At 38.6% G+C, this 24,845-nt stretch overlaps 1 protein-coding gene across 1 annotated transcript; it reads right to left on the bottom strand.

Annotated features, from left to right (window-relative positions):
• Positions 1-540: 540 nt before the first annotated feature.
• LOC122730600 (40S ribosomal protein S28-like) lies at positions 541-750 on the bottom strand. The gene has a single exon (XM_043969779.1). The coding sequence runs from the start codon at positions 748-750 to the stop codon at positions 541-543; it is 210 nt and encodes a 69-aa protein (XP_043825714.1).
• Positions 751-24,845: the final 24,095 nt, after the last annotated feature.

Genomic DNA, 24,845 nt, shown 5'->3' with positions numbered 1-24,845 from the left:
CCATAATATTTGAATTGTTTCTTTCTGACTGTTTTTTCCTTGACATGGGAGCTCTAGAGTTTGGGAGTTTTCTTTCTTTCCTTCCTTCTTTCTGGAGGTGATTGGTGGATCTAAGAAAAAAAAATATTTTACTCTCTGGTTCAATGATATCAGGGTAGCTTTTCTGGATTTCTTGAAATGTGATTTCCAGGCTTTTTTTTTTTTTTTTTTTTTATCATGGCTTTAAATAGTCCAATAATTTTAAAATGATATCTCCTGGATATATTTTTCCAGGTCAGTTATTTTTCCAGTGAGATATCTCACATTTTCTTCTATTTTTCATTTTTTCATTTTTGTTTTATTGCTTCCTGATGTCTCATGCATTTATTAGCTTCCACTTGCCCAATTCATCTTTTTAACAAGACATTTTCTTCAGTGAATATTTTACCTTCTTTTCCATTTAGCCAATTCTATATATATATTTTTTTAGACAAAACTATTTTACATATCTCTTAGCAGTCCTTCCACAAGCAGGAGCCTAGGGGCCTCCACTGACAGGTTTCACTGCAGCCTCCGGTCTTCATGTTCTGACTCGAGCAGGATGAGCATGTCTTCCTCCCACATGGGGCCTTTCATGTTGCAGATGATGGAACGGCTCGTGTTGTCCATGAATTCCACACACACCTGGGTGCACTGGCCCTGAGAACTGGTCCAGCCCAGTACCTTGGTGACCTGAGTCAGCTTGATGGGCTGCACGTGGCCAGTGTCCATGATGGCAGTGGCAACAGAGGAAGGAGAGAGATGAGAGCCCAATTCTATTTTTTTTTTTTGGTGAGGCAATGGGGGTTAAGTGACTTGCCCAGGGTCACACAGCTCCAATTCTATTTTTTAAGGAATTGTTTTCCTCAGTGAATTTTTGTACATCTTTTCCCATTTACCTTCCTTTACTGCTTATTAACTCTTTTTCACAATTCTCCTGCATCTCTCTCATTTCTATTCCCAATTTTTCTTCTACTTCTCTTATTTAATTTTTAAAACCTTTTTTTAAAAAAATATCTTCTAAGTGTTCTTTTCAAGGCTGAGACAAATTGACATTTTCCTTTGAGGCGTTGCACATAGCCATTTTGCTATTATTCTCATTTTGTGTTTTGATCTTCCCTGTCATCATAATAACTTTCTATGGTAAAGTTCTTTAAAAAAAAAATCATTTCTCAGCCTGTTTCTTGGCTTTTAATTTTATGTTAAAGTTAGGCTCTGCTCCTGGGTTGGAGAGAGCACTGTACGAAGCTTCTTCACAGGAGTATTGGTCCTCTCTGCTAGCCTATTTCAGGGGAGGGAGGCCTTGTTTCTGGCCTGTCTAGCAGCTTGGGGCCTTGTTGCTGGATTGCTATAACATGGTCTGTTGGCTTACTTGGATACCACTTGCACTGGATTGTGCTCTCCCATTACCCCAGTAAGACAGACCTTGCCTGCTAATGTTCTAAGTTGTCTTGGGCTGGAAAATCGCTTTAACCCTTCCTTTTGTTGGTTCTGCTGTTTCAGAATTCATATTGAGGCATTATTTTATAGTTGCTTAGAGGTGAATTTGAGAGAGTTTAGGCAAGTTTCTACAAACTTGGCTCTGCCTCCTGACTCTACTACTTAAAAAAATAATTCAAGGGGGGCAGCTAGGTGGCGCAGTAGTTAAAGCGCTGGCCCTGGATTCAGGAGTACCTGAGTTCAAATCCAGCCTCAGACACTTAACACTTACTAGCTGTGTGACCCTGGGCAAGTCACTTAACCCCCATTGCCCCACAAAAAAAAAAAAAGATAATTCAATTGCAACATGATAGTTCCACCCACCGCCCTGCTTGTCTATGTCCTCTTCTAAGCTTTCTTCTTATTATTTCTATTTATTTTTTAATGATTCACTGATTCTCTTCTCTCACTTTTTAAATCAATACTGTCATTAACCTCTCTAACTAACAATTTGGTGACACAGTGGATAGAGCACCAGCTGGAGTTAGGAAGACCTAGTTTTAAATCTGGCTTCAGATATGTCCATGTTGTATGACCATGGGCAAGTCACTTAACTTCTCATTCCTCATATGTAAAATGGAAATAATAATAGCATCTACCATCTAGAGTTATTGTGAATATCAAATGAGACAATAGTTGTGCTTAGCACAGTTCCTGGCACATAGTAAATACTTACAAATGTCAGTTGTTGTTGTTACTATCATCGTCTTTTCCTTGCCTCTAAATAAAATCCATTCCTCTCAACAAGTATAGTCACATAAAACAAATCCATACATTGGCAAGTTTGGAAAATGTATATCTCATGCTGTACCCCGTGTCCACCACACTTTTTGTCTAGCAAGGGGAAGAATGATTCATCATCGTGCTCCTGAAGCTGTAACTTGTCATTTCATTAATCACAGTTTTAAAATCTTTTGCAGCCATTTTACTTTGCTGTGTTGTAATCATTGTGTAAGTTGCTCTCTTGGTTTTCTTTACTTTACTCTGCATTAGTTCATAAAGCCCTCTCAAGTACATATGGAACTGTCTCATTAATAATTTCTTACATAACAATAATATTACATTAATATCATAATTTGTTTAGCCATTCTCCAATTAGTGGACAACCACTTTGCTTACAGTTCTTTGCTGCAATTAAAAGTTGCTGAGATATATACACACACATAATACTACATATAGTATATATGTTATATACTACATATAGGACTCATTTAATAAATGCTTTTAATTATTTGTTTATTTGATTGATGTGGATCCTTTCCCTCTGTGTTTGTTATCTTTGGACCAATAGCATGGGAAGTAAGGGAGGAGTGCTGAGTGACCTCAGGGTCAGTTAGCATTAGTTCCTGTGTTGGTTTTTTAACATTAACCCTCTTTTGGATTCTGAGTTGTCTAGACCAGCCATGGAGACAGATAAAATTGCTTTATCTCTGGCTCCTCTGTTTTGGAGAGGTTCAAGAGGTTGTGGGGATCAGAGAAAATGTCTATTCCATCATCCTGTTACCCACTTGAACTCTGATGTTTTCAACTGAAATGCTTGAAAGCCTTCTATTCTATTAAAAATTCATTCTTCTCTTGGGTCTTTTCCCCAAGGAGATCATAGACAAAGGAAAAGGACCCACATGTTCAAAAACATTTATAGCTGCTCTTTTTTGTGGTGGCAAGGAATTGGAAATTGAGGGGTTGTCCATCAGTTGGGGAATGGCTGAACAAGTTGTGGTATATGAATGTAATGGAATTCTATTGTGCTGCAAGAAACGATGAGCAGGAGAAGTTCAGAGAAACCTGGAAGGACTTGCATGAACTGATGATGAGTGAAATGAGCAGAACCAGAAGAACATTATACACAGTATCATCAACATTGTGTGTTGATCAACTGTGATGGACTGGATTCTTCTCACCAATACAATGGTACAAGAGAGTTCCAGGGGACTCATGATGGAAAAGGCTCTCCAAATTCAGAAGAAAAAAAAAAAGAACTATGGAATGTGGGTGCTGATTGAACCATACTATTTCTTTTGGTTTTGGTGCTGTTTTTCTATTTTGAGGTTTTTCCTTATTGCTCTGATTCTTCTCTTATAGCATGACTGATGCAGAAATATATTTAATGTTGTTATGTATATGTGTATACATATATACACACACACACACACACACACACACACACACACATATATATATATATATATAAACCTATATCAGATTGCCTGCTGTCTGGGGGAGTGGGGGGAGGGAGGGGAGGGAGGGAAAAAAATTTGAAATTGGAAATCTTATGTAAACAAATGCTGAAAGCTATCTCTATATGTAACTGGAAAATAATAAAATACTTTTATTTAAAAAAAATTCATGGGGGCAGCTAGGTGGTACAGTGGATAAAGCACCAGCCCTGGATTCAGGAGAACCTGAGTTCAAATCTGGCCTCAGACACTTGACACTTACTAGCTGTGTGACGTGGGCAATTCACTTAATCCTCATTGCCCCACAAAAAACAAACAAAAAAACAAAACAAAAATTCATTCTTCTCTCCTCCAGGATTATCTTCAAATATTAGGGTAATGCCTGCTTGCACTTTTGTTTTCTGAAATACCTATAAAGTTGTTTTTTTCTTCTTTACACTAGATGCTACTGAGCTTTGTGTAGTCCTGACCATGGTTCTTTGGTATTTGAATATTTTTTGGCTGCTTGCCCTTTTTTTTTCTTTGATTTGAATACTCTTTATTTTGGCTATGCTATATCTGGTGTTTTTTTTTTAAGGAGGTAATAATTTCCTCTCTTTTCATTGTATCTTTGTTGTAATAGGCAGCTTTCTTGAAATATAGTGTGTAGATTTTTTGGTGGGGGGGCAGGGAGAGTCAAAATTTTCAGGGGTCAGGGTGGTCTCATGATTCTTAAATACTCTCTTTGATGTTTTAAAGGTCATTTTTGGACAGATAATTTACATTTCTTCTGTTTTTTTTTTCCAGTCTTTTTTACTCTGTTCTGATATTTCCTGTTGTCTTATTGAATCATTGAGATACTTTTTGTTTCACTGTGTTTTTCAGGGGATCTACCACTTGGGTAAGGTGCCTCACCTTTTCTAAGCTATTTATATTCCCTTCAAAAGTTCTCTGAAATTTTCATTTCGTTTATAATGACATATTTCATCTTTTGCTGCATTTCTTCACGCCATCCTCATAGTTTTTGTGACCAACTCATCTTTTTCCCTTTTGAGACTCTGCTTATAGTTGTAGACTTAGTCTTTTCTTCTGGCTTTGCCTCTTAACCCCTAGTATTTCCTTATTCCATTCAATATTTCCTTCTATTTACCCATTGGCTTCCATTCTTGTTTGGGGATTTTGTATTTGTGCCAGTCCATTGACAGTGGATTGATTGCATAGACCTTATTTGGTCCTGTCCCCTTTGTAGTTTGGATGTTCCTCTCAAACTCAGTGAGGTGGCTAGTATTAAGCCTATTCTCTGTATCAATCATTGGCTTTTGTCTCAATCTCTTAGTCATCTACTGGAGGTTCTGGTCCTTGGTTGGAGTTCTTCTGTGGTGGCCCTGACAGGCCTGTGGGAGAGTGGCTATCATGCTGATGTCAGGATTCTTGCATAGCCCCCCAGTGGTGAGGCATATTCACTGAGTTGGCTCTGTCTCCCTCTGTGGCTCTTCAGATTCCAAGGAGTACATGCTCTCTCTGTTTCTCTGTTCAGTGATTTGTGGTGGCTGGTTCTATCTCCTGCTTCTGTTCTGATAGGCCATACGTAGGATCTGGCTTAGGTCCCCAATTGCTGAAGCTTCTGCTGGCTTGTGACCCTCACCCCCTTCAGAGTGCTGGCTTGTTTCTGGCTCATCTTCATGAGCTTGTGTTGATTTCCCTGGCATGGTTCCTCTCTCTATCTCTGCCAGCTTCCTTGTTTACCTGAGAGCATGCTGGTTTTCCTGGTGTTATCCTTCTCCCTGCCACTGCTAGCTTCTGGCTATCATTTTATGTGGTTCTGCATTAAATGGAAGAACTCATTTCAGTTTCATTTTGGTTTTATCATTGGTTTTTTTCTCAAGTTCTTTTCAAATATTTCCTGGAATTTATGTGGGAGAACTCGACTTTCTCTTTCACATTGGCATCTTAGCCAGATGTCATATTGGTTCATTTGCAAAAATCTATGGCTGTTTTTGTCCTCTTGAATAGGAAATGGTGCTAGCCTTAACATCCCAGGGGTTACTCAGAATGTGTTCCTGTCTGGGCCAGTTGCTTAAGATCCATAGAGGACTGCTTCATTTTTTCAGGACTCGAAGTAATCCTGAAGTGGTAGTGAGGTAGTCAGGGCACCTGTAGTCATTCATTCAACAAACACTAATTAAACATCTTATTTTGTATGAAACATTTGCACTAAGCACCTGGGATAAAAAAAAAAAAAAGATAAAAATGAAAGAGATCCAGTGCAGAAGGAGTTAACTTTCTACTGGAAGAATATAGACTATACAGAGAAGAGAAAAAATATATAATATACAGTACAGAGTAAAAACAAAGTCATCTGTAGGGGGAAGTCCAATGAACAATTGGGCAGATCAGGAAAGGCCTCATGTAGGGAAGTATCTTGTGAGCCGAACCTTGAAGTGACCTGGAGATTCTAAGGAGTGCATTCTAGGCAGGGAATGGAATGTGTAACAGCAAGTAGATTCATTTTTAAATTTAATTTAAATTTTTAAATTTTAAATTAAAAAAAAATTTTTTGGAGAGGCAATTGGGGTTAAGTGACTTGCCCAGGGTCACACAGCTAGTATGTGTTAAGTGTCTGAGGTCGGATTTGAACTCAGGTCCTCCTGACTCCAGGGCTGGTGCTCTATCCACTGCGCCACCTAGCTGCCCTGAGTCGATTCATTTGTTTGGCATATAGGAAGCATGAAGTTGAATAGAATGAAGTCCTATCTCACATGAGGGTTAGGTTTAAAAGGCAATGTGTAAGGTTAACATTGTATATGTAAAGAGGCTTTGTGTGTGTGTGTGCGTGTGTTTATATGTCCAGAACAATGAACACAGGGGCACCCATGTGGGCCAGGGAGAGGATATCCTGTACTCCCCTATATCCTCTTTCCAAGAGTAAGAACAGCCTCTTTCCATTGGCTGTGTAGCAAGAACAGACTGTGTCTCCAAAACTGACAGACTGGAACAGCATCCTTTCTAGAAGCATCCAAAGGGTCAAGGTCCTGTTTACCCACTGTGTGGACACCATGAATTTAGGAAAGAGGAAGGATTACTGGATTATTCCTCCTCACTTTGAATCCTGTGGCCTTGGAAAAGGGATCTGAGGTTTTGGTTTGTTTCATCTGTCCTCTTCAGCTCTAGGTGTAGGTTATCGAGTCCCTAGATCCAGGAACTGCAGCAAGAGCAACTTTGGAGAGGGGATTCCTGTCCAACTGGTGCTGCTACTCTAGCAGGAAAGTCCTGAGAAACTAGGGTGCCTGGTATTCAATTCTGAGGGGGGATTTGGACTTGGAACTTGGTGGGACTATGCTACATAAGAACTGAGCTAAGCTGTGAACCTAATTCTTCCTCTTCTCCCTCAGAGACAAAAGTGGTACAAGGGAATATTATATACCTCCCCTCTAGGCATAGATGCAAATATAAATATTTGCATATTTATTTTTATTAAACCTTTGAAGCTAATAATCCTTTGTAAAAGTTAATCTGATTGCTAAGTGATTACATCGAATTGGGGTTGAGGGGATTTCTAAAGTTGGGGAAACAACTGGTAGGGGCTTGAGTCAATGACAGAAATTCTACATGCCAGCGAAACCCATTAAGGTACTGGAGAAGCTGGAGAAAGAATCAAATGTAACTTACTTGGCCTTCAAGCAATGAGAGCCATGTTAATCTCCACTACATGTATGATTAAAATTACCATCAAAAATCCTTTTAATCACTTATAACTCATAATTCAGTATCTTTCAACTGTTGTAGTAGGAGAGGCACTACACTGTCTTTAAAAGAAGGCAATATGTATTAGCAAGCAGACTGATGCTTATAGATGGAGGCTATGAGTTAAATATTATTATTATTATTTTTTTAATTTTAGCAGGGCAATGGGGGTTAAGTGACTTGCCCAGGGTCACACAGCTAGTAAGTGTCTGAGGCCGGATTTGAACTCAGGTACTCCTGAATCCAGGGCCGGTGCTTTATCCACTGCGCCACCTAGCTGCCCCTAAATATTATTATTAAAAAAAAAACTATTTCCAACCATATTATTGATCAGGAGACTGGTGGAAACCAAGACTTCTACTCAAATAGAAAGAAAGCAAAACATGTAAAGGCTTAGCTGTCATGAGTCAATCAGTAAGTAAAAAATAGTCTTGGTCATACTTGTCACATCAGGGTAATCATATTAGTTGGTGGTCTTACTACCATGCAGCTGTTACTACATTTTGTTCAGTGTGAGGTAAGAGAAGATACCAGGAAGTCAAAGAGAACATAGGAATTCCAAAAAGACCAACCAAGATTGTAGATTTCGCAAATACTTCCAGCCTGGGCAAAATGAATAGACCAGGCAGACAATGAAGAGAGCCTAGAGTCAATTACTATCAGCAACCTGGACCCAGTCAAGAAGTGGTTAAAAAAAAAATTACTCCTGTGGTGGAGCCAAATGCCTTACATCCTCAGATGGCAGAGAAAAGGCAGTAACTCACCTGAGCTTCCCCTTAAGTTCCTCCAAAATACCTTTAAATTATGTCATAAAACAATTCCTGGAGCAGTAGAATCCACAAAAGGACTGGGTGAAACAATTTTCCAATCAAAGACAATTTGGAAGGTTGGAAGGAAAGATTTGTTATACCAGGGTGAGAGGGAAGCACAGTCAAGCACAGGTCATGCCAGTACACTGAATCATCAGTGGCAGTGACTGCTTCTGGAACTCTCAGACCACAGATGGTAAGGGAGTCGAACAACTAGTCAGAAGGAGACTACAGGGTTTTTTTCCCTGGCACCAAGGCAGGACTCTGTTGCATTGCCCATACTCAGATCCAGGTTGTAGTCCTTGGAAGTAGTCCCAGGGTGGGGAGGAGAACTAGCACACTTGAGCTTGCAGCCACAGTGGAGCAGGGACTCTTATTACAGTTACAGGGCAGAAAGAGTACTTGTGGTCACTCACAGACCAGAGGACAGGCCAGGAGAGTAGTAAAAACACCTCTCCTTAGATCATACTACTTTGGAAGAACTGAACAGCTACAGATCCCTAGAAGTATCTCCAAAAACAGCTGTTCAAAATCCCTGATATTTGGGACAGTGTGCCATCCACCCTGGAAACAGAGCCCCACTTTAACAAAGAGTTAAAAGTCAAGAAGCAGAATGGAAAAATGAGCAAGAAATAGAAAAAAAATTGACCATAAAAGTTACTATGGTGACACCTTCAAAAGAAGATAATAAAGACAAAACTCCTATACCCAAGGCCTCCAGGAAGAAAATGAATTAGTCTCAGGCCATGTAAGGGCTCAAAAAGGACTTTGAAAATAAAGTAAGAGAGGCAGAGGAAAAATTGGAAAGAAAAATGAGACTGAAACAAGAAAATCATGAAAAAAAATAGGCAACAGTTTGGTAAAGGGGACATCAAAAATACTGAAGAAAATAACAGACAAAACAGACTAAAAACAGACTAGGTCAAATGGTAAAAGAGGTACAAAAACAAATGAAGAAAAGAATGCCTTGAAAAGCAGGATTGGAAAAAATGGAAAAAGAGGCACAAAAATTCACTGAAGAAAAAAACTCCTCAAGGAATAGAAATGGCCAAATGGAAAAGGAGATTGAACAGCTCACTGAAGAAAATAATTCCTTAAAAATTAGAATTGAGGGGGCAGCTAGGTGGCGCAGTGGATAGAGCACCGGCCTTGGATTCAGGAGGACCTGAGTTCAAATCCGGCTTCAGACCCTTGACACTTACTAGCTGTGTGACCCTGGGCAAGTCACTTAACCCCAATTGCCTTTCCAAAAAAAAAAAAATTAGAATTGAGCAAATGGAAATTAATGACTTTATGAGAAATCAAGAAATAATAAAACAAAGCCAACAAAAATGAAAAACAGAAGATAATGTGAAATATTGTATTTGAAAAACAACTGACCTGGAAAATAGACCCAAGAAAGATATTAAAAATTATTAGTCTACTTGAAAGCCATGATCGAAGAAGGAACTTACATATCATCTTTCAAGAAATTATCAAGGAAAACTACCCTGATATTTTAGAACCAGAGAGTAAAATAAGAATTGAAAAAATCCACTGATCACCTCCTGAAAGAGATGTCAAAACAAAAACTCCCAGGAATATTATAACAAAATTCCAGAGCTCCCATGTCAAGGAGAAAATATTGCAAGCAAGCAGAAAGAAACATTTCAAGTACCATAGAGTTACAGTCAGGACAACACAAGATTTAGAGGCTTCTACATTAAAAGATTGGAGGGCTTGCTTATATGATATTCCAAAGGGCAAAGGAATTGGAATTAAAACCAAGAATCACCCACCTGACAAAACTTAGTATTATCCTTCAGGGGAAAAATGGGCATTCAAAGAAGAGGTATTCTTTTTTAAAAATTATTATTCTTTCAAATATTCTTGATGAAAAGATCAGAGCTAAATAGAAAATTTGACTTTCAAATACAAGCCTCAAGAGAAGCAAAAAAAAAGGTAAGCAGGAAAAAGAAATCATAAGGGATTTAAAAAGGGTAAACTGTCTACATTCCTATATGGGAAAATGATACTTGTAACTCTTTAGAAATTTTCTTATTACAGAGGGCATAGGGGTGAGTTGAATATTGTAAAGACATTTTCCATCTCCTGATACCTTATGGAGTTTGAGTCCCAGGGTTTGCAATTGAGTGATAATGCTTGCAAATTGGAACTGTGTATTACCCCTGTGCTCTGTTCTATTTTAAATGCCTTACATCCTCAGAAAAGCAATGTGGTAAAGGGAAACACACAATGGGTACCAAGTGATTTGAATTCTATTGTTATCCCCCTCCCAATTACTTGTCATGTCACTTTTAAAATATTTCAACTTTGTATGCCAGTCTTTTCATCTGTAAAATGGGGATATGAATGCATGTTGATTGTAAGACTGACATGTGGAGCAGCCCGACCAGATTCGAGATGCTATGTTAGTTATACCTGGTGCTGACCAGGTCCTTCTGAGTCCACAATGCCTTGTGTGCCAAAATGGCCTTTCTTGTGAATAGAGAGGCATACCTGGTGATAGAATTTCTGGGGGAGAAGTGGTTTTCCCTCCGAAGACATCTGGACTCCATTGATCTGTTTAGCCTTGAATCTCTTTTTCCACCTTTCTACTTCAGAATCCTCATAAGTTAGATGGAGAGAAACATCCTCAGAAGGTGAGAGGTTAAATACATGTTCAGGGGCTTCTAAAGCAGCGAGCTTAGCTGCTGAATCAGCTTCTGCATTCCCCGTTGAAACAGGATCACTATTCCCTGTGTGGGCAGGGCAATGTACAATTGCTAGAGCAGAGGGATCAGCTGTAAAGAATTGAAGCAGGCATTGTTATCAGCACCTGCACTAGGACTCTCAGATTACAGTAAGCCTTTTACTCTTTTTGTGTATGAACACCTACAAATTGACTTTATTTCTATGCCCAAAGCAGGACAATATAAATTTTGCCTTGTTATTGTTGACCAGCTCACTCGATGGGTGGGGGCTTTTCCTGCCCCATGAGCAACTGCTGGCTTTGTGGCCAAAGCTCTCCTTAAAGAAATTCACTAGGTTAATCAACTCCTGGTTGACTTGCCAAAAACTGTGGGACTAATTTTTAATTGGGGAGTGCTAGCTAAGCGGCTCGCTGCAATATTGGAGCAAGGAAGGAGACCGGCAGCCTCCCTCAAAACAGAACAAGATTTATTTTAACAAGAACGAACTTAAAAAACAACAACCCACAAACAGGATCATTAGGATCAAGGGAAAGGAAATAAAATGGAGCAAGGGAAATTACAATACCTGAAAAAATACCACTGCCCAGGAATCAGCTGAAAATATGCAGCAGAACGCCTGTCGATTTCCAGCTTCCACCTAGAATGCCCAATTCTCCTCCCCCAAACCTAGAAACACCCCACACAGCCCCAGCCAATGGGATGGCCGCTCTGACAGTCACATGACTGCCCTCACTAGGCTTCCAATCATTATAATTTTGCCAGGCCCATGTAATGGCCTATTATAATTTTGCCAAGGGGGCAGCTAGATGGTGCAGTGGATAGAGCACCGGCCCTGGAATCAGGAGTACCTGAGTTCAAATCCGGCCTCAGACACTTGACACTAGCTGTGTGACCCTGGGCAAGTCACTTAACCCCAATTGCCTCGCTAAAAGAAAAAAAAATTAATTTTGCCAGGCAAGTGGTGATGACATGAGGTGCCAGAGCCCTGGCAGCCGCTACAAACAATGGGTGGAACACCATGTGGTTTTCGGAGCCCCAGGCCAGTGCGCGCCGAGGCATAAAAACCTCAAATAACAATTCTTTACAATATGAAGGGATGATATTTTAAAAAATTAAATAAAATTAAGGGGTGAAAGAGGAATGCACTGGGAGAAAGGGAAATGGAGAAGTGGAATGGGGTAAATTATCTCGCAAAGAAGAAGCAAGGAAAAGCTTATACAGTGGAGGGGAAGAAGGGGGACATGAGGGGGAGTGAATGAACCTTATCTCATCAGAATTGGCTGAAAGAGGGAATAACATACACACTCAATTGGAGATGAGGGGGGTGGTGTGGGTGATGGAAAGGAGGGAAGTTTGGGGGAAGGGGTAGTCAGAATCAAAACACTTTTGAGGGTGAAAGGAAAGAGAAAATAGAATAAATGGGGGGATAAAATAGAGGGAAATATAGTTACTCTGAACAAAAATTTTGAGGAAAGATTCTCTGTTAAAGGCTTCATTTCTTCAACATATGGAGAACTGAGTCAAATTTATAAAAATAAAAGCCATTCCCAATTGATAAATGATCAAAAGATATGAAGAGTTTTCAGATCAAAGCTATCTATAGCCATATGAAAAATAAATGCTCTAACTCACTATTTTCTATCTTTTTTTTTTCTTTTTTCTTTTTTGTGGGGCAATGAGGGTTAAGTGACTTGCCCAGCATCACACAGCTAGTGAGTGTCAAGTGTCTGAAGCCGGATTTGAACTCAGGTCTTTCTGAATCCAGGGTCAGTGCTTTATCCACTGTGCCACCTAGCTGCCCCCTCTAACTTACTATTGATTAGAGAGAGGCAAATCAAAACAATTCTGCGTTACTACCTCATACCTATTAGATTGGTAAATAGAACAGAAGAGGAAAATGACAAATATTGTAGGGGATGTGGGAAAAACGAAACATTGAACTGATTCAACTATTCCATAAAGCAATTTGGAATTATGGCCAGAGGCCTACAAAACCATGCATCCTCTTTGACCTAGCAACACCAATACTAGATATGTATCCAAAAAGAGATAAAAAACAAAAAGTAAAAGGATCTATAGGTACAAAAATATTTATTGAAGCTCTTTTCTGGTGTCAAAGAATTGGAAATTGAGGGGAAGCCCATCATGGAAATGGATGAACAAATTGTGGTATGTGATTATGATGGAATACTACTGTTCTATAAGAAATAATGAACAGGATTCTCTCACAACAACCTGGATACAAAGTCAAATGTCTTGTGTAAAAAGTAATAGCAATATTGTAAGATGATCAACTGTGAATTACTTAGCTATTCTCAACAATACAAGGATCCAAGACAACTCTGAAGGACATACGATGAAAAATGCTATACATGCCCAGAGAAAGAACTCATGGTGTTTGAAAACAGATTGAAGAATACACGTACACATACACACACACATATATTTTGGTGGGGCAATGGGGGTTAAGTGACTTGCCCAGGGTCACACAGCTAGTAAGTGTCAAATATCTGAGGCCGGATTTGAACTCAGGTACTCCTGAATCCAGGGCCAGTGCTTTATCCACTGCACCACCTAGCTGCCCCCGAAGCATATATTTTTTAAACTTTCTTGATTTTCCTTGAGTTTTTTTTTTGTCTGTTTTCTTTCACAACATGAGTAATATGGAAATGTTTTGCATGACTACACATGTATAACCTATATCAACTTGCTTGTCTTTTCAAAGTGAGGGGTGGGGTGGGTGGGAGTGGGGGTTGTGGGAGGAGGGGGGATTTGGAACTCAAAGTTTTAAAAATGGATGTTAAAATTGTTATTACTTATAATTGGGGAAAAATAAAATAGTAAATACAGAGAGAGAGAGAGAGAGAGAGAGGGAGAGGGAGAGAGAGAGAGAGAGAGAGAGAGAGAGAGACAGAGAGACAGAGAGACAGAGACAGAGAGAGAGAGACAGAGAGAGACAGAGAGAGAGAGAGAGAGAGACAGAGAGAGACAGAGAGAGACAGAGAGAGAGAGAGCCAGAGTCTAGAATCACATCTAGTAAAGGAAGATGTGCTCACACTTTGAGGAGTGAGGGAGTTTAGACTAATAGAGAATATAACACAGTCACCTCTTCCACCTCACATTTATTCTAGGCATAGGCATTCATTGAGTGGAATAACAGGTGATATTCTCTGCCTCTGTCTCTGTCTCTCTGTCTCTTTTCTTCTGTCTCTCTATTTCCTTCTTTCTCTATTTCTCTTTGTCCCTCTGCCTGTCTGTCTCTCTGTTTCATTCCCTGTCTCCCTGTCTCTGTCTGTCTGTCTGTCTCTCATCCCAATAACTTTTATCCTCTTGTCTCGGATGACTGACCACTGACTCTTCTCCTAACTTCGGTCCTTACTTATCTCTCTTGTGTCTAGGCTGGCTTCTCAAGGGTTCAGAGCTAATTTCCTTATCTATCAACTGTTCTTACACCCTAACTAACATGCTTTGTTCTCTTACTTTTATCACTTGACTGGATGCTTCAATATGATTATGCTTTGAGAATCCTCCCCTTTGTCTGAAGGTTCATTTAGTGAACTCCAATATTTTAGGTCAGCTGATCAAATGAGGCCATTTTGCTGTACATGGATTGGATCATCCCATTTGAAGCAGCTGTTCCCTAGGAGTTTCCATTCCAGGTGTGTAACTTTCTTTATTTAATCATCTTCTGTTATTTTAGAGTATTCCTGGAGCAAAAAAGGCAGGGGGCAAATGCATCTTCCTCCAGAGCACTGACCAGTTTTTTTCTCTGAGTTTTTAGCCACCATTTTGGGAAGGGGTGGAACTAGAGCTTCTCCCATAACAATCTTCACAACAGCCTGTATATTGGGAATGTTGTTAAGTCCCTTGAAGCTAATGAACTCTCTCATTTTCTTGACTTGCACAGCTCCGGAGATAAATGTAATGGAGGAATATGAACAGCTTATGGAATTTTCTTTGCTTGTATATACAGCTCATATTCTAGGATTCTAGTATTGGTTGTTGGCTTTTATATCATCTATCCAATAAAGAATAGGCTTTATTCTTGCTTGGTTGGAACAATTTACCTGAGGGTAGAAGACTTGTTAGGAGCAGCAGATGAAACCAAATGAACTTCAGTAAAGGAAAGAAAACCATTATGTTAAACTGTCTGGAAACCTATGATCACCAGGAAATTCATAGTTAATGAAAAAACCCTGTGCTTATTCTATTTTTTATTTTATCCCTCCTATCTTTTTCACCACATTTCACTGCTGAAAGAAGAATGAATATTGGTATATCTTTGTTCTCCTGGGACTAAGAAATGTTTTTCATAAATCATCCTAGGCTAGCCCTGCTTTTTCATTGTATAGCTTCTTTATAATTTTTTAATCCTGGTTTTTTCTTTCCCGTACTTCTTGATCATTTCTTCTTAAGTAAATTTAGGGATGAAACAAAATACAACAATAAATAGTAGCTGATCTCTTAAAGGAAAAATAATTTGGAATACTCATTTGCCTTTATGTGTGGCAGGTTTGAAAGGGAGGAAATTTTACAACTTCACTATAAGGCTTATTGATTGTAAAGCAGAAACCTGGGATCTATTATTTACTATGACTTAGTGTTAACCATTTCTGTGAAGAAAACAAATAAAACAAGTTGAGGAGGTTTCAGTAACATCTGCAGTCTGTCCTTTGTGAAAATAAATGTTCTCTATTCCATTTTCAACCCAAGTTACAATAGAGAGTAATTGATTGTAAGAAGATAAACCCAAAATGTATCCTTAACGCTATAATTATATGAATTCTGAACTAGCTCAACGACCACATTCAAGGAGGGAAGGGAAGGAAATTATAATTGCTTATATTTATTTATCCATCTATTTATTTATTTTTATAGGCAATTGAGGTTAAATGACTTGTCCAGGGTCACACAGTCAGTAAGTGTCTGAGACCAGATTTGAAGTGAGGTTCCCCTGATTCTAGGGCTCTGTCCACTGCACACTTAATGCTCATTTAAAAAAAAATTAATTTAATTTAATATTTTTGGTGAGGCAATTGGGGTTAAGTGACTTGCCCACGGTCACACAGATAGTAAGTGTCAAGTGTCTGAGGCTGGATTTGAACTCAGGTCCTCCTGACTCTAGGGCTGGTGCTCTCTATCCACTGTGCCACCCAGATACCCCAGAAAATATATATATATATTTTTTGCAGGGCAATGGGGGTTAAGTGACTTGCCCAGGGTCACACAGCCAGTAAGTGTCAAGTGTCTGAGGCCAGATTTGAACTCAGGAACTCCTGAATCCAGGGCTGGTGCTTTATCTACTGCACCACCTAGCTGCCCCCACCAGCTCATATTTTTAAAAATTATTTTTTTTAATGCTCATATTTTTAAAAGCATCTACTATGTACTTTAAAATTTTATTCTTATTGATTCTCACAGCAGCCCTGTTGAGGTAGATGCTATGTTTATCTTTATTTTATAGGTGAGGTAACTGAGGCAGATAGCAGTTAAGTGACTTGCCCAGGGTCATACAGCTAAATAATTATCTGGGGCTGGATTTGAACTTAGATCTTCCCAACTTCAAACCCACCAATCTATCCATTTTACCACCTGGCAATAAGAAGTAGTTAACTTTGATTCATTGTCAATTTGGAAGATCTTCACTGGGGTGCTCCCATTACCTCTACTTGGTTCTGTGTTGTTTAATAGTTATTACAGGGGCAGCTAGGTGGCGCAGTGGATAGAGCACTGGCCCTGGAGTCAGGAGTACCTGAGTTCAAATCTGGCCTTAGACACTTAACACTTACTAGCTATGTGACCCTGGGCAAGTCACTTAAACCCAATTGCCTCACTAAAAAAAAAAATAGTTATTACAAATTACTTGGATAGAAGTATAGATGACATGTCTCTTTAATGTGTTGTTGAAAAAAAGCTGGGAGGGATTGTTGATTCATTGGGTGGCACTGAAGACTTCCTAACAAACAATGATATTGAGTTGAATCTAATAAAATGCTGCTTAAGAGAGGTATTTTTACATATACTTTGGCTTCAGATATTAACTTCAGCCATACAGAATACCAGGGACTCACTATGAGATTATAGCGATTCTGAAAAAATTCTAGAGATTTCACATGAGTAAGCATTGAAGTGGCAGTTGAAAAAGAAAACGAGTAGAATCTTAGGCTACACAGGGGGATCCATGACTTTTAGGGAGAAGATGCTTGTTCTCTGCCTTGGTCAGAACACCCGGAGAGTAATGTGTTTAGTTCTCGGCACTAGATTTTAAAGAGAATATTAATAGGCCTCAATCAATCCATTAATCAATTAATTAACAGGCTCCAGAGAGCCTCTAAAGTAGGACAATCAGGGTGATGAAGAGTGTGATGAAGTTTGATGAAGGAATGGGGTATGGTGAGCCTGGAGGAAAGAAAAGAAAACAAAACACTTATGGGGAAGGGAATAAGCACCTACTATATGGTGGGCACTGTGCTAAGCACTTTATAAGTCATATCTCATTTGATCCTCACAACAACCCTCTGAGATAGGTGCTATTATCACCCCTATTTTACAGTTAAGGAACCCGAGGCATTCAGAGGTGGTGACTTTCTCAGAGTGATACATTTAGTAAAATGTCTGAGGACTGATTTGACCTCTGCTCGTCCTGATTCCAGGACCCTATTCACTAATCCACCTATGAGAGACTTCATAGCTTCCTTCAAATATTTGAGCGGCTAACATGGGAAAGAGTATTTCAAATCATTTTGTTTGGATCCAGATGGTAAAACCAAGAGAAACATCCAATTTGTAAAGACAGAAATTTAGGGTGGGCACAAGGAAAAACTTCCTAACAATTAGAGCTCCCCAAAGTTGAATGGACTGCCTCAAGAGTTCTTCAAGTAAAATCCAGTATGTTGTAGTGGGAACTTTTTTCAGCTATGGTTGCTGAGGTACCTTCCAATTCTGGGATTTGGGTATTCATTTAGCTATCTTGATACTTAAAAAAAAAAAAAGTATTTTATTATTTTCCAGTTACATGTAAGGATAGTTTTCAACATTTGTTCTCATAGGATTTTTAGTTCCAAATTTTTTTCTCCCACACTCCCTTCCCTCCCTCCTCCCCAAGACACAAAGCAGTCTGTTATAGGTTGTATATGTATAATCACATTAAACACATTTCTACATTAGTCATCTTGTGAAAGAAGAATCAGAGCACAAGGGAAAAACCTCAAAAAAGAAAGAAAGAAAACAGTCCGAAAGTAGAAACAGTATGGTTCAATCTGCATTCATAATTCAGAGTTCTTTTTTTTTTTCTGGATGTTGAGAACACTTTCTATCATGAGTTCTTTGAAACTATTTTGGATCATTGCACAGCTGAGAAGAGCCAAGTCTATCACTATTGTTCATCACACAATGTTGCTGTTACTGTGTACAATGTTCTTCTGGTTCTACTCCTCTCAGTCAGCATCAGTTCATGTAAGTCCTTCCAGGTTTCTCTGAAATCCTCCTGCTTTTTGTTTCTTATAGCACAGTAGTATTTCATTACATTCATATACCACAACTTGTTTAGACATTCCCCTACTGATGGGCATTCCTTCAATTTCCAATTCTTTGCCACCACAAAGAGAGCTGCTATAAATATTTTTGTACATGTGTGTCCTTTTCCCTTTCTGTGGTCTCTTTGGGATACAGACCTAGCAGTGGTACCACTGGGTAAAAAGCATATGAATAGTCCCATAGTCCTTTGGCCATAGTTCCAAATTGCTTTCCAGAATGGTTGGATCAGTTCACAGCTCCACCAACAATGCATTAGTGTTCCAATTTTTCCACAGCTTCTCCAACATTTATTATTTTCATTTTTTTAATACTGGCCAATCTGATAGGGGTGAGGTGGTACCTCAGAGTTGTTTTAATTTACATTTCTCTGATCAATAGTGATTTAGAGCATTTTTTCATATGGCAATAGATAGCTTTTACTTTTTCATCAGAAAACTGCCTGTTCATATACTTTGACCATTTCTCAATTGGGGAATGACTTGAAATAAATTTGACTTAGTTACCTATATATTTTAGAAATGAGGCCTTTATCAGAAATGCTGGCTGTAAAAATTGCTTCCCAGTTTTCTGCCTCCCTTCTAATTTTGGATGCATTGCTTCTGTTTGTACAAAACCTTTTAAATTTAATGTAATCAAAGTCTTCCATCTTACATTTCATAATATTCTCTATCTCTTGTTTGGACATAAATTGTTTTCCTTTCCGTAGATCTGAGAGGTTAATTATTCCTTTCTCTCCTAATTTATCTATTCTATCACCCTTTATGTCAGAATCTTGAACCCATTTTGACCTTATTTTTGTATAAAGTGTAAGATTTTGGTCTATGTCTAGTTTCTGCCATACTATCTTCCAGTTTTCCCAGTAGTTTTTATCAAATACTGAGTTTCTATCACAGAAGCTAGAGTATTTGAGTTTATCAATCAGTAGATTACTATAGTCATTTACTACTGGGTCTCCTGTGCATAACCTGTTCCATTGATCCACCACTCTATTTCTTAGCCAGTACCAAATATTTTTGATGACTGCCACTTTATAGTATAGCTTCAAATTTGGTATGGCTAGCCCACCTTCATGTGCATTTTTTTTCATTAGTTCCCTTGATATTCTTGACTTTTTGTTTTTTCCAGATGAATTTTGTTATTTGTTCTAACTCTAAAAAAATAATTTTTAAGTAAGCTATTTTGATACTTGATCATAATTAACTACTTCTAGTAGCCAGGTGGTGCAATGGATAGAGTGCTACCTTGGCATATAGCTATCATTTAGCTATCTTGAAAGGTATCTTGGGAGACTTGAGTTTATCTTTCTTTAAAAGTAATTCTGTTTTGCATTAAGCAAGAATTTTATTATAGGAGCTCCCCTAAGAGTTTATGGTGAATAAGACCAATACAGTGACTAAAGGTCTATGTGGTAACATTAATGGTTCTTTGCTCACTCTGCTATTTCATCCTCTGGGGCTCAGATCTTGTCTGCTCTTCACAATGACCTAAGTGATTTTCCCAAGTCTTTGAAACAGAGCTGTTATTACTCTAGGTAGTTTAAGAGAATGGATGTTCTCAGGGAGAAGAAAGACAGAGCTAAGGGGCTCTGATTCCAAAAAATGCTTTGAGCTAAGACAGTATTTGCCTTCACTGCATGGTTTGCAGAATACAGAGTAATTTGCTGCATTTTGATGGTCCCACCATTAGGTTGGAGAATATTCTTGAAAAGCAGAAGGAACAAAGATGGAAAAGAATGGCTCATTTTAATTTTGGTTTTTAAGAACCTACTTTCCTCCTATTTAAGAGGAAGGGTATCAGTTTAGGGAGGAATATGACAACATTCAGAAAGGAAATCTTAAATACTTCAGGAATAATGTATATATTATAGTTATAATATATAATATAAAATGTGCATAGAAGTTTTTTTAATTAAAAATTGAAATCTTTGTCAAAGATCACCTGAATTCTGACTTCATGCTATCCTGTATGGTAGGCTATAAACATGATAGATATTAAACTCAGACATTTTCCATTCACTAAACAAGATGAAATGTTCTGTTCTTTCCCATTAAACTGCTCTATAAGATAATGGGTGCTGTCACAAAAGTCCTGTGATCATCTCACCATCTTGGCTTATGTGATTACTGGGCTACAGAACACAGTCAACACGATCAATTTTTCCTGACCTGATTTGTCACACCTTTTGTGACAGGCTCCTTGAGAATAGTAGGATGGGCAAATTCATCTTTCTTAGAAGTTATGAGGAGCTGTTGGGCTTATTGATTGTATTCTGTTGCCAGTGTCCCAACTTTTGATGATCAGAATAAATGGAGAAGTAAGATCACACAAAGCTAGTAATGGAATAATCAGTTAAACAACAAACACTTATTAACCACCTATGATGTGCTAGACACTATATTAGGTGTTGAGGTTACAAAGAAAAAAAACAGTTCATATCTTCAAGGATTTTACATGTTATCTGAGGAAATAATGTGTAACACACATAAGGAGAGCCATGTACTATGCTGCTTATATAAGTTATGTGTCCATATGAGTCTGGCTAGATGATTGCTGTCATGAATAGATATTGCTAGATACTTTTTTTTTTTTTTTCGGGGCAATGAGGGTTAAGTTACTTGCCCAGGGTCACATAGCTAGTAAGTGTCAAGTGTCTGAGGTTGGATTTGAATTCAGGTCCTCCCGAATCCAGGGCTGGTGCTTTATCAACTGTGCCATCTAGCTGCTCTTTAGACTTTTCTTTAACCACCTTTCTCTAAGACTTCCTGTCTGGAGTAGAAGTAGGAGGTTGGGGTAAGAGCTGAGATGTACTGTTAAAATCTTAACAATTAGATCTTAGGGAAAATGTACACAGGACATTTCTGAATTTAATTTGTATTATTAACATTTTCCCCATACCTCTCTTAAATCTAGGAATCAATGAAACAATAAATCAGGCTCCTATTTGTAGTGTCTGCCAATTTCCATGGTATAAATCCTTACACTGAAAATTAAACAATCAGCTCTCCCCATGGAGGACATGATCACAGCATACCTTTGGGCTAGAAGATTTCTACTCTGTTTTCCTCCTAGAAAAGGTATTGGGCTAGCATTGTGTTTATTATCACCCAACCCCCCCCCCAATATTGTTAGAATAAGGAAAATAAACTTTAGGTTCAAGCTGAGCTCCTAATCACTATTCATTAAAGCGGAAGTATATCCAAGGCTTGATTCCCTTTCCTCTAAATATCAGTTCCATAAAGAACACACATATAACAAATAAACTTATTTATCCAAGTCCATAGCAAAACAGAAACCAAGGAAGGTGTGCATATGAGAATATACCAGACAATACAGAGTGAATGACTTCTCTTATTAGGATTGAGATAGCTCAACTGAGAATCCCAGATCTTACCAAAGAATCAATTCCCTGAAGCGTCTAGTGTAGCAGTCTGGGGTTAAGGGCATGATTGGGGTGTTGGCTCCTCTACATATTTGCTTCTCCCCAGAATTGTTTTCTTCTTTTAGGGACTCTTCTTGAAGAGACTCTGGAACTGTGTGTCTTCTCTCTAGAAGATAGAAGGCTAAAGCTGCCACCAACTCTGCTCCTCATACAGGCAGAGAGCATTGAGTAATCTATTTTCATCAATGGGAAGACTCTTATGCCAATGGACTTTGAGTTGTGGGTCAGTCAGTTAGATTGTTGATAATTGTCAATTAAGGGCTTACTGTACACCACATACTTTGCTAAGCACTAGAGCTACCAAAAGAGTCAAAAGTCTGAGGCCAGATTTGAACTCAGATCCTCCTGACTCCAGGGCCAGTGCTCTATCCACTTCACCAACTAGCTGCCCTGAAAGATATCCTTTCTTTACCCCAGCTCAGTCCTATATTTCCTCCTTAGGGTATACTAGAATGACACATTTGTTCCAGTCTCTCTCTCTCTCTCTCTCTCTCTCTCTTTTTTTTTGTGAGGCAGTTGGGGTTAAGTGACTTGCCCAAGGTCACACAGCTAGCAAGTGTCAAGTGTCTGAGGTCAAATTTGAACTCAGGTCCTCCTGAATCCAGGGCCAGTGCTCTATCTACTGCGCCAGTCTCTTGAATGACTACATTTCTCTGGATTGATAATTTGTGGATGACTCTTGGGATATAGCCAACTTACTTTGATAATGATATTAAACATCATTCTTGTGCAACATCATTATGGTTGGAAGGACTTTTCCCACATGGTCGAAGGCCTATGAGATTGATTGTTGGGTAAATTATTATATTTGACCACTTACTTTAAGTGTGTGGGTATAGGTCAAGTAAATCAATAATTCTACCTTACACAAAGACAAAACTGAAACAGTTACTGCCCTCATGGAATTTACATTTGATTTGGAGGCAGGATACAAAATGAAGTGTTTTTAAAAATTCATTGAGGGACAGCTAGGTGGTACAGTGGATGGAGCACTGGCCCTGGATTCAGGAGGATCTGAATTCAAATCTGGCCTCAGACCCTTGATACTTACTAGCTGTGTGACCCTGGGCAAGTCACTTAATCCCAATTGCCTCACCAAAAAAAAAAATCATTGAAAAATCAAATACTGAGGGGAAAAGCCAAGATGGTGGAGAAAAAGCAGGGACTTACCTGAGTTCCCCCAAACAACTTTTAATAATACCTCAAAATGAATTCTGGAGTGGCAAAACCCACAAAAGGATGGGGGTGAAACAGTTTTTCATTCCAATACTACTTAGAAGTTCAGCAGGAAAGGTCTGCCACACCTAGATGAGAGTGTAAACTCCCTGGAAAACCAGCAGCAAGCCTTGGGAGAGACTGAATCAATGGCTGAAGTGGAAAATTCCAGACACATATGGCAAGGGAGTTGGAAATCCTGTCAGAAGGAGACTAAATAAAAGGGTCCCTTTGCTGGCACTGGGTAGAGGACTCTGTTGCATTGCCTATACAAAGATTTGTGTCACAGTCCTGGGTCACAGTCCCAGGGCAAGGAGCATAAGCACAACAGAATTTGTGCCTACAGGGAAGCTGGGATCCTGGTCACAGTTCCAGGGTGGAAAAAAGTGCTTGTGATCACACACTCACATCACCTTGGAAGAATTGAAAACTTATAGACCCACACAACTGTCTAAAAACAACTGCACAAACACCTGAAGCTTGTGATAGTGTCCCTTCCACCTTGAGGGCATAGTTCAATTTTCAAATATAAAGTAAAAAATCAAGAAATAAAATGGAAAAATGAGCAAACAAACAATAGCAACAAAAAACCCTAGCCATAAAAGGTTACTCTGGTGACAGAAAAGATCAAAACAAACTCAGAAGACAACAAAGTCAAAACTGCTATATCCAAAGCTTCAAATTAAAAATATGAATTGGTCCCAGGTCATGGAAGAGGAAAAAGTCAAAAAGTATTTTCAAAATCAAATAAAGGAGGTAGAGGAAAAATTAGGAAAAGAAATGAGAGTGACATAAGAAAATCATGAAAAAAGAATCAATAGCTTGGTAAAGGAGGCACAAAAAGTGCTAAAGAAAATAGTAACTTAAAAAATAATATAGACCAAGTGGTAAAAAGAGGCACAAAAATTCATTGAAGAAAATAATGCCTTAAAAAATAGAATTGCAGGGCAGTTAGGTGATGCAGTGGATAGAGCACTGGCCTTGCAGTCAGGAGGACCTGAGTTCAAATCTGGCCTCAGACACTTAGTAGTTATGTAACCTGGGCAAGTCACTTAACTTTGTTGTCTCAAAATTAAAAGGCAGAATTGACCAAATGGAAAAAAATATACAAAAATCGCTAAAGAGAACTCCTTAAAAACAGAATTAGCCAAATGAAAAGGAGGTAAAAAGTTAATGAAGAAAACAACTCCTTAAAAATTAGAATTGGGTAATTGGAAGCTAATGGATACATGAGACATTAAGAAACAATTAAAAAAAATGAGAAAATGAAAAAAAAAGAAGAAAATAGGAAATATCTCATTGGAAAATCAACTAACCTGGAAAATATATCCAGGAGAAATAATTTAAGAATTATTGGGCTACCTGAAAGTCATGACCCCAAAATGAACCTAGACATGTCTAGACATGATCCTTCAGGAAATTGTCAAGGAAAACTTCCCCGAGGCTCTAGAACTAGAGGGTAAAAAAGAAATGGAAAGAATCCACCAATCAATTACTTTCTGAAGGAAATCCCAAAGTGAAAAGTCCTGGGAGTATTATAGCCAAATTCCAGAATTCCTGGGTCACAGAGAAAATATTGCAAGCAGCCAGAAAGAAACAATTTAAATATCATGGAGCCACAGTCAGTATAACACAAGATTTAGCAGCTTCTACATACATTAAAGTCTCAGAGGGTTTGGGATATGACATTGTGGAGGGCAAAGGAACTAGGATTACAGCCAAGAATCATCTACTCAGCAAAAGTGAGTATAATCCT

The sequence above is a fragment of the Dromiciops gliroides genome, chromosome 6 (genome assembly GCF_019393635.1).
Source record: "Dromiciops gliroides isolate mDroGli1 chromosome 6, mDroGli1.pri, whole genome shotgun sequence".
Taxonomy (NCBI): Eukaryota; Metazoa; Chordata; class Mammalia; order Microbiotheria; family Microbiotheriidae; genus Dromiciops; species Dromiciops gliroides.
Note: the sequence above shows the minus strand (reverse complement) of the source record. Positions and strands in the feature narration are given on the sequence as shown.

What these genes read in the sequence shown, in the direction of transcription:
- LOC122730600 (XM_043969779.1), bottom strand. Translation starts at nt 750, where the DNA reads ATGGACACTGGCCACGTGCAGCCCATCAAGCTGACTCAGGTCACCAAG.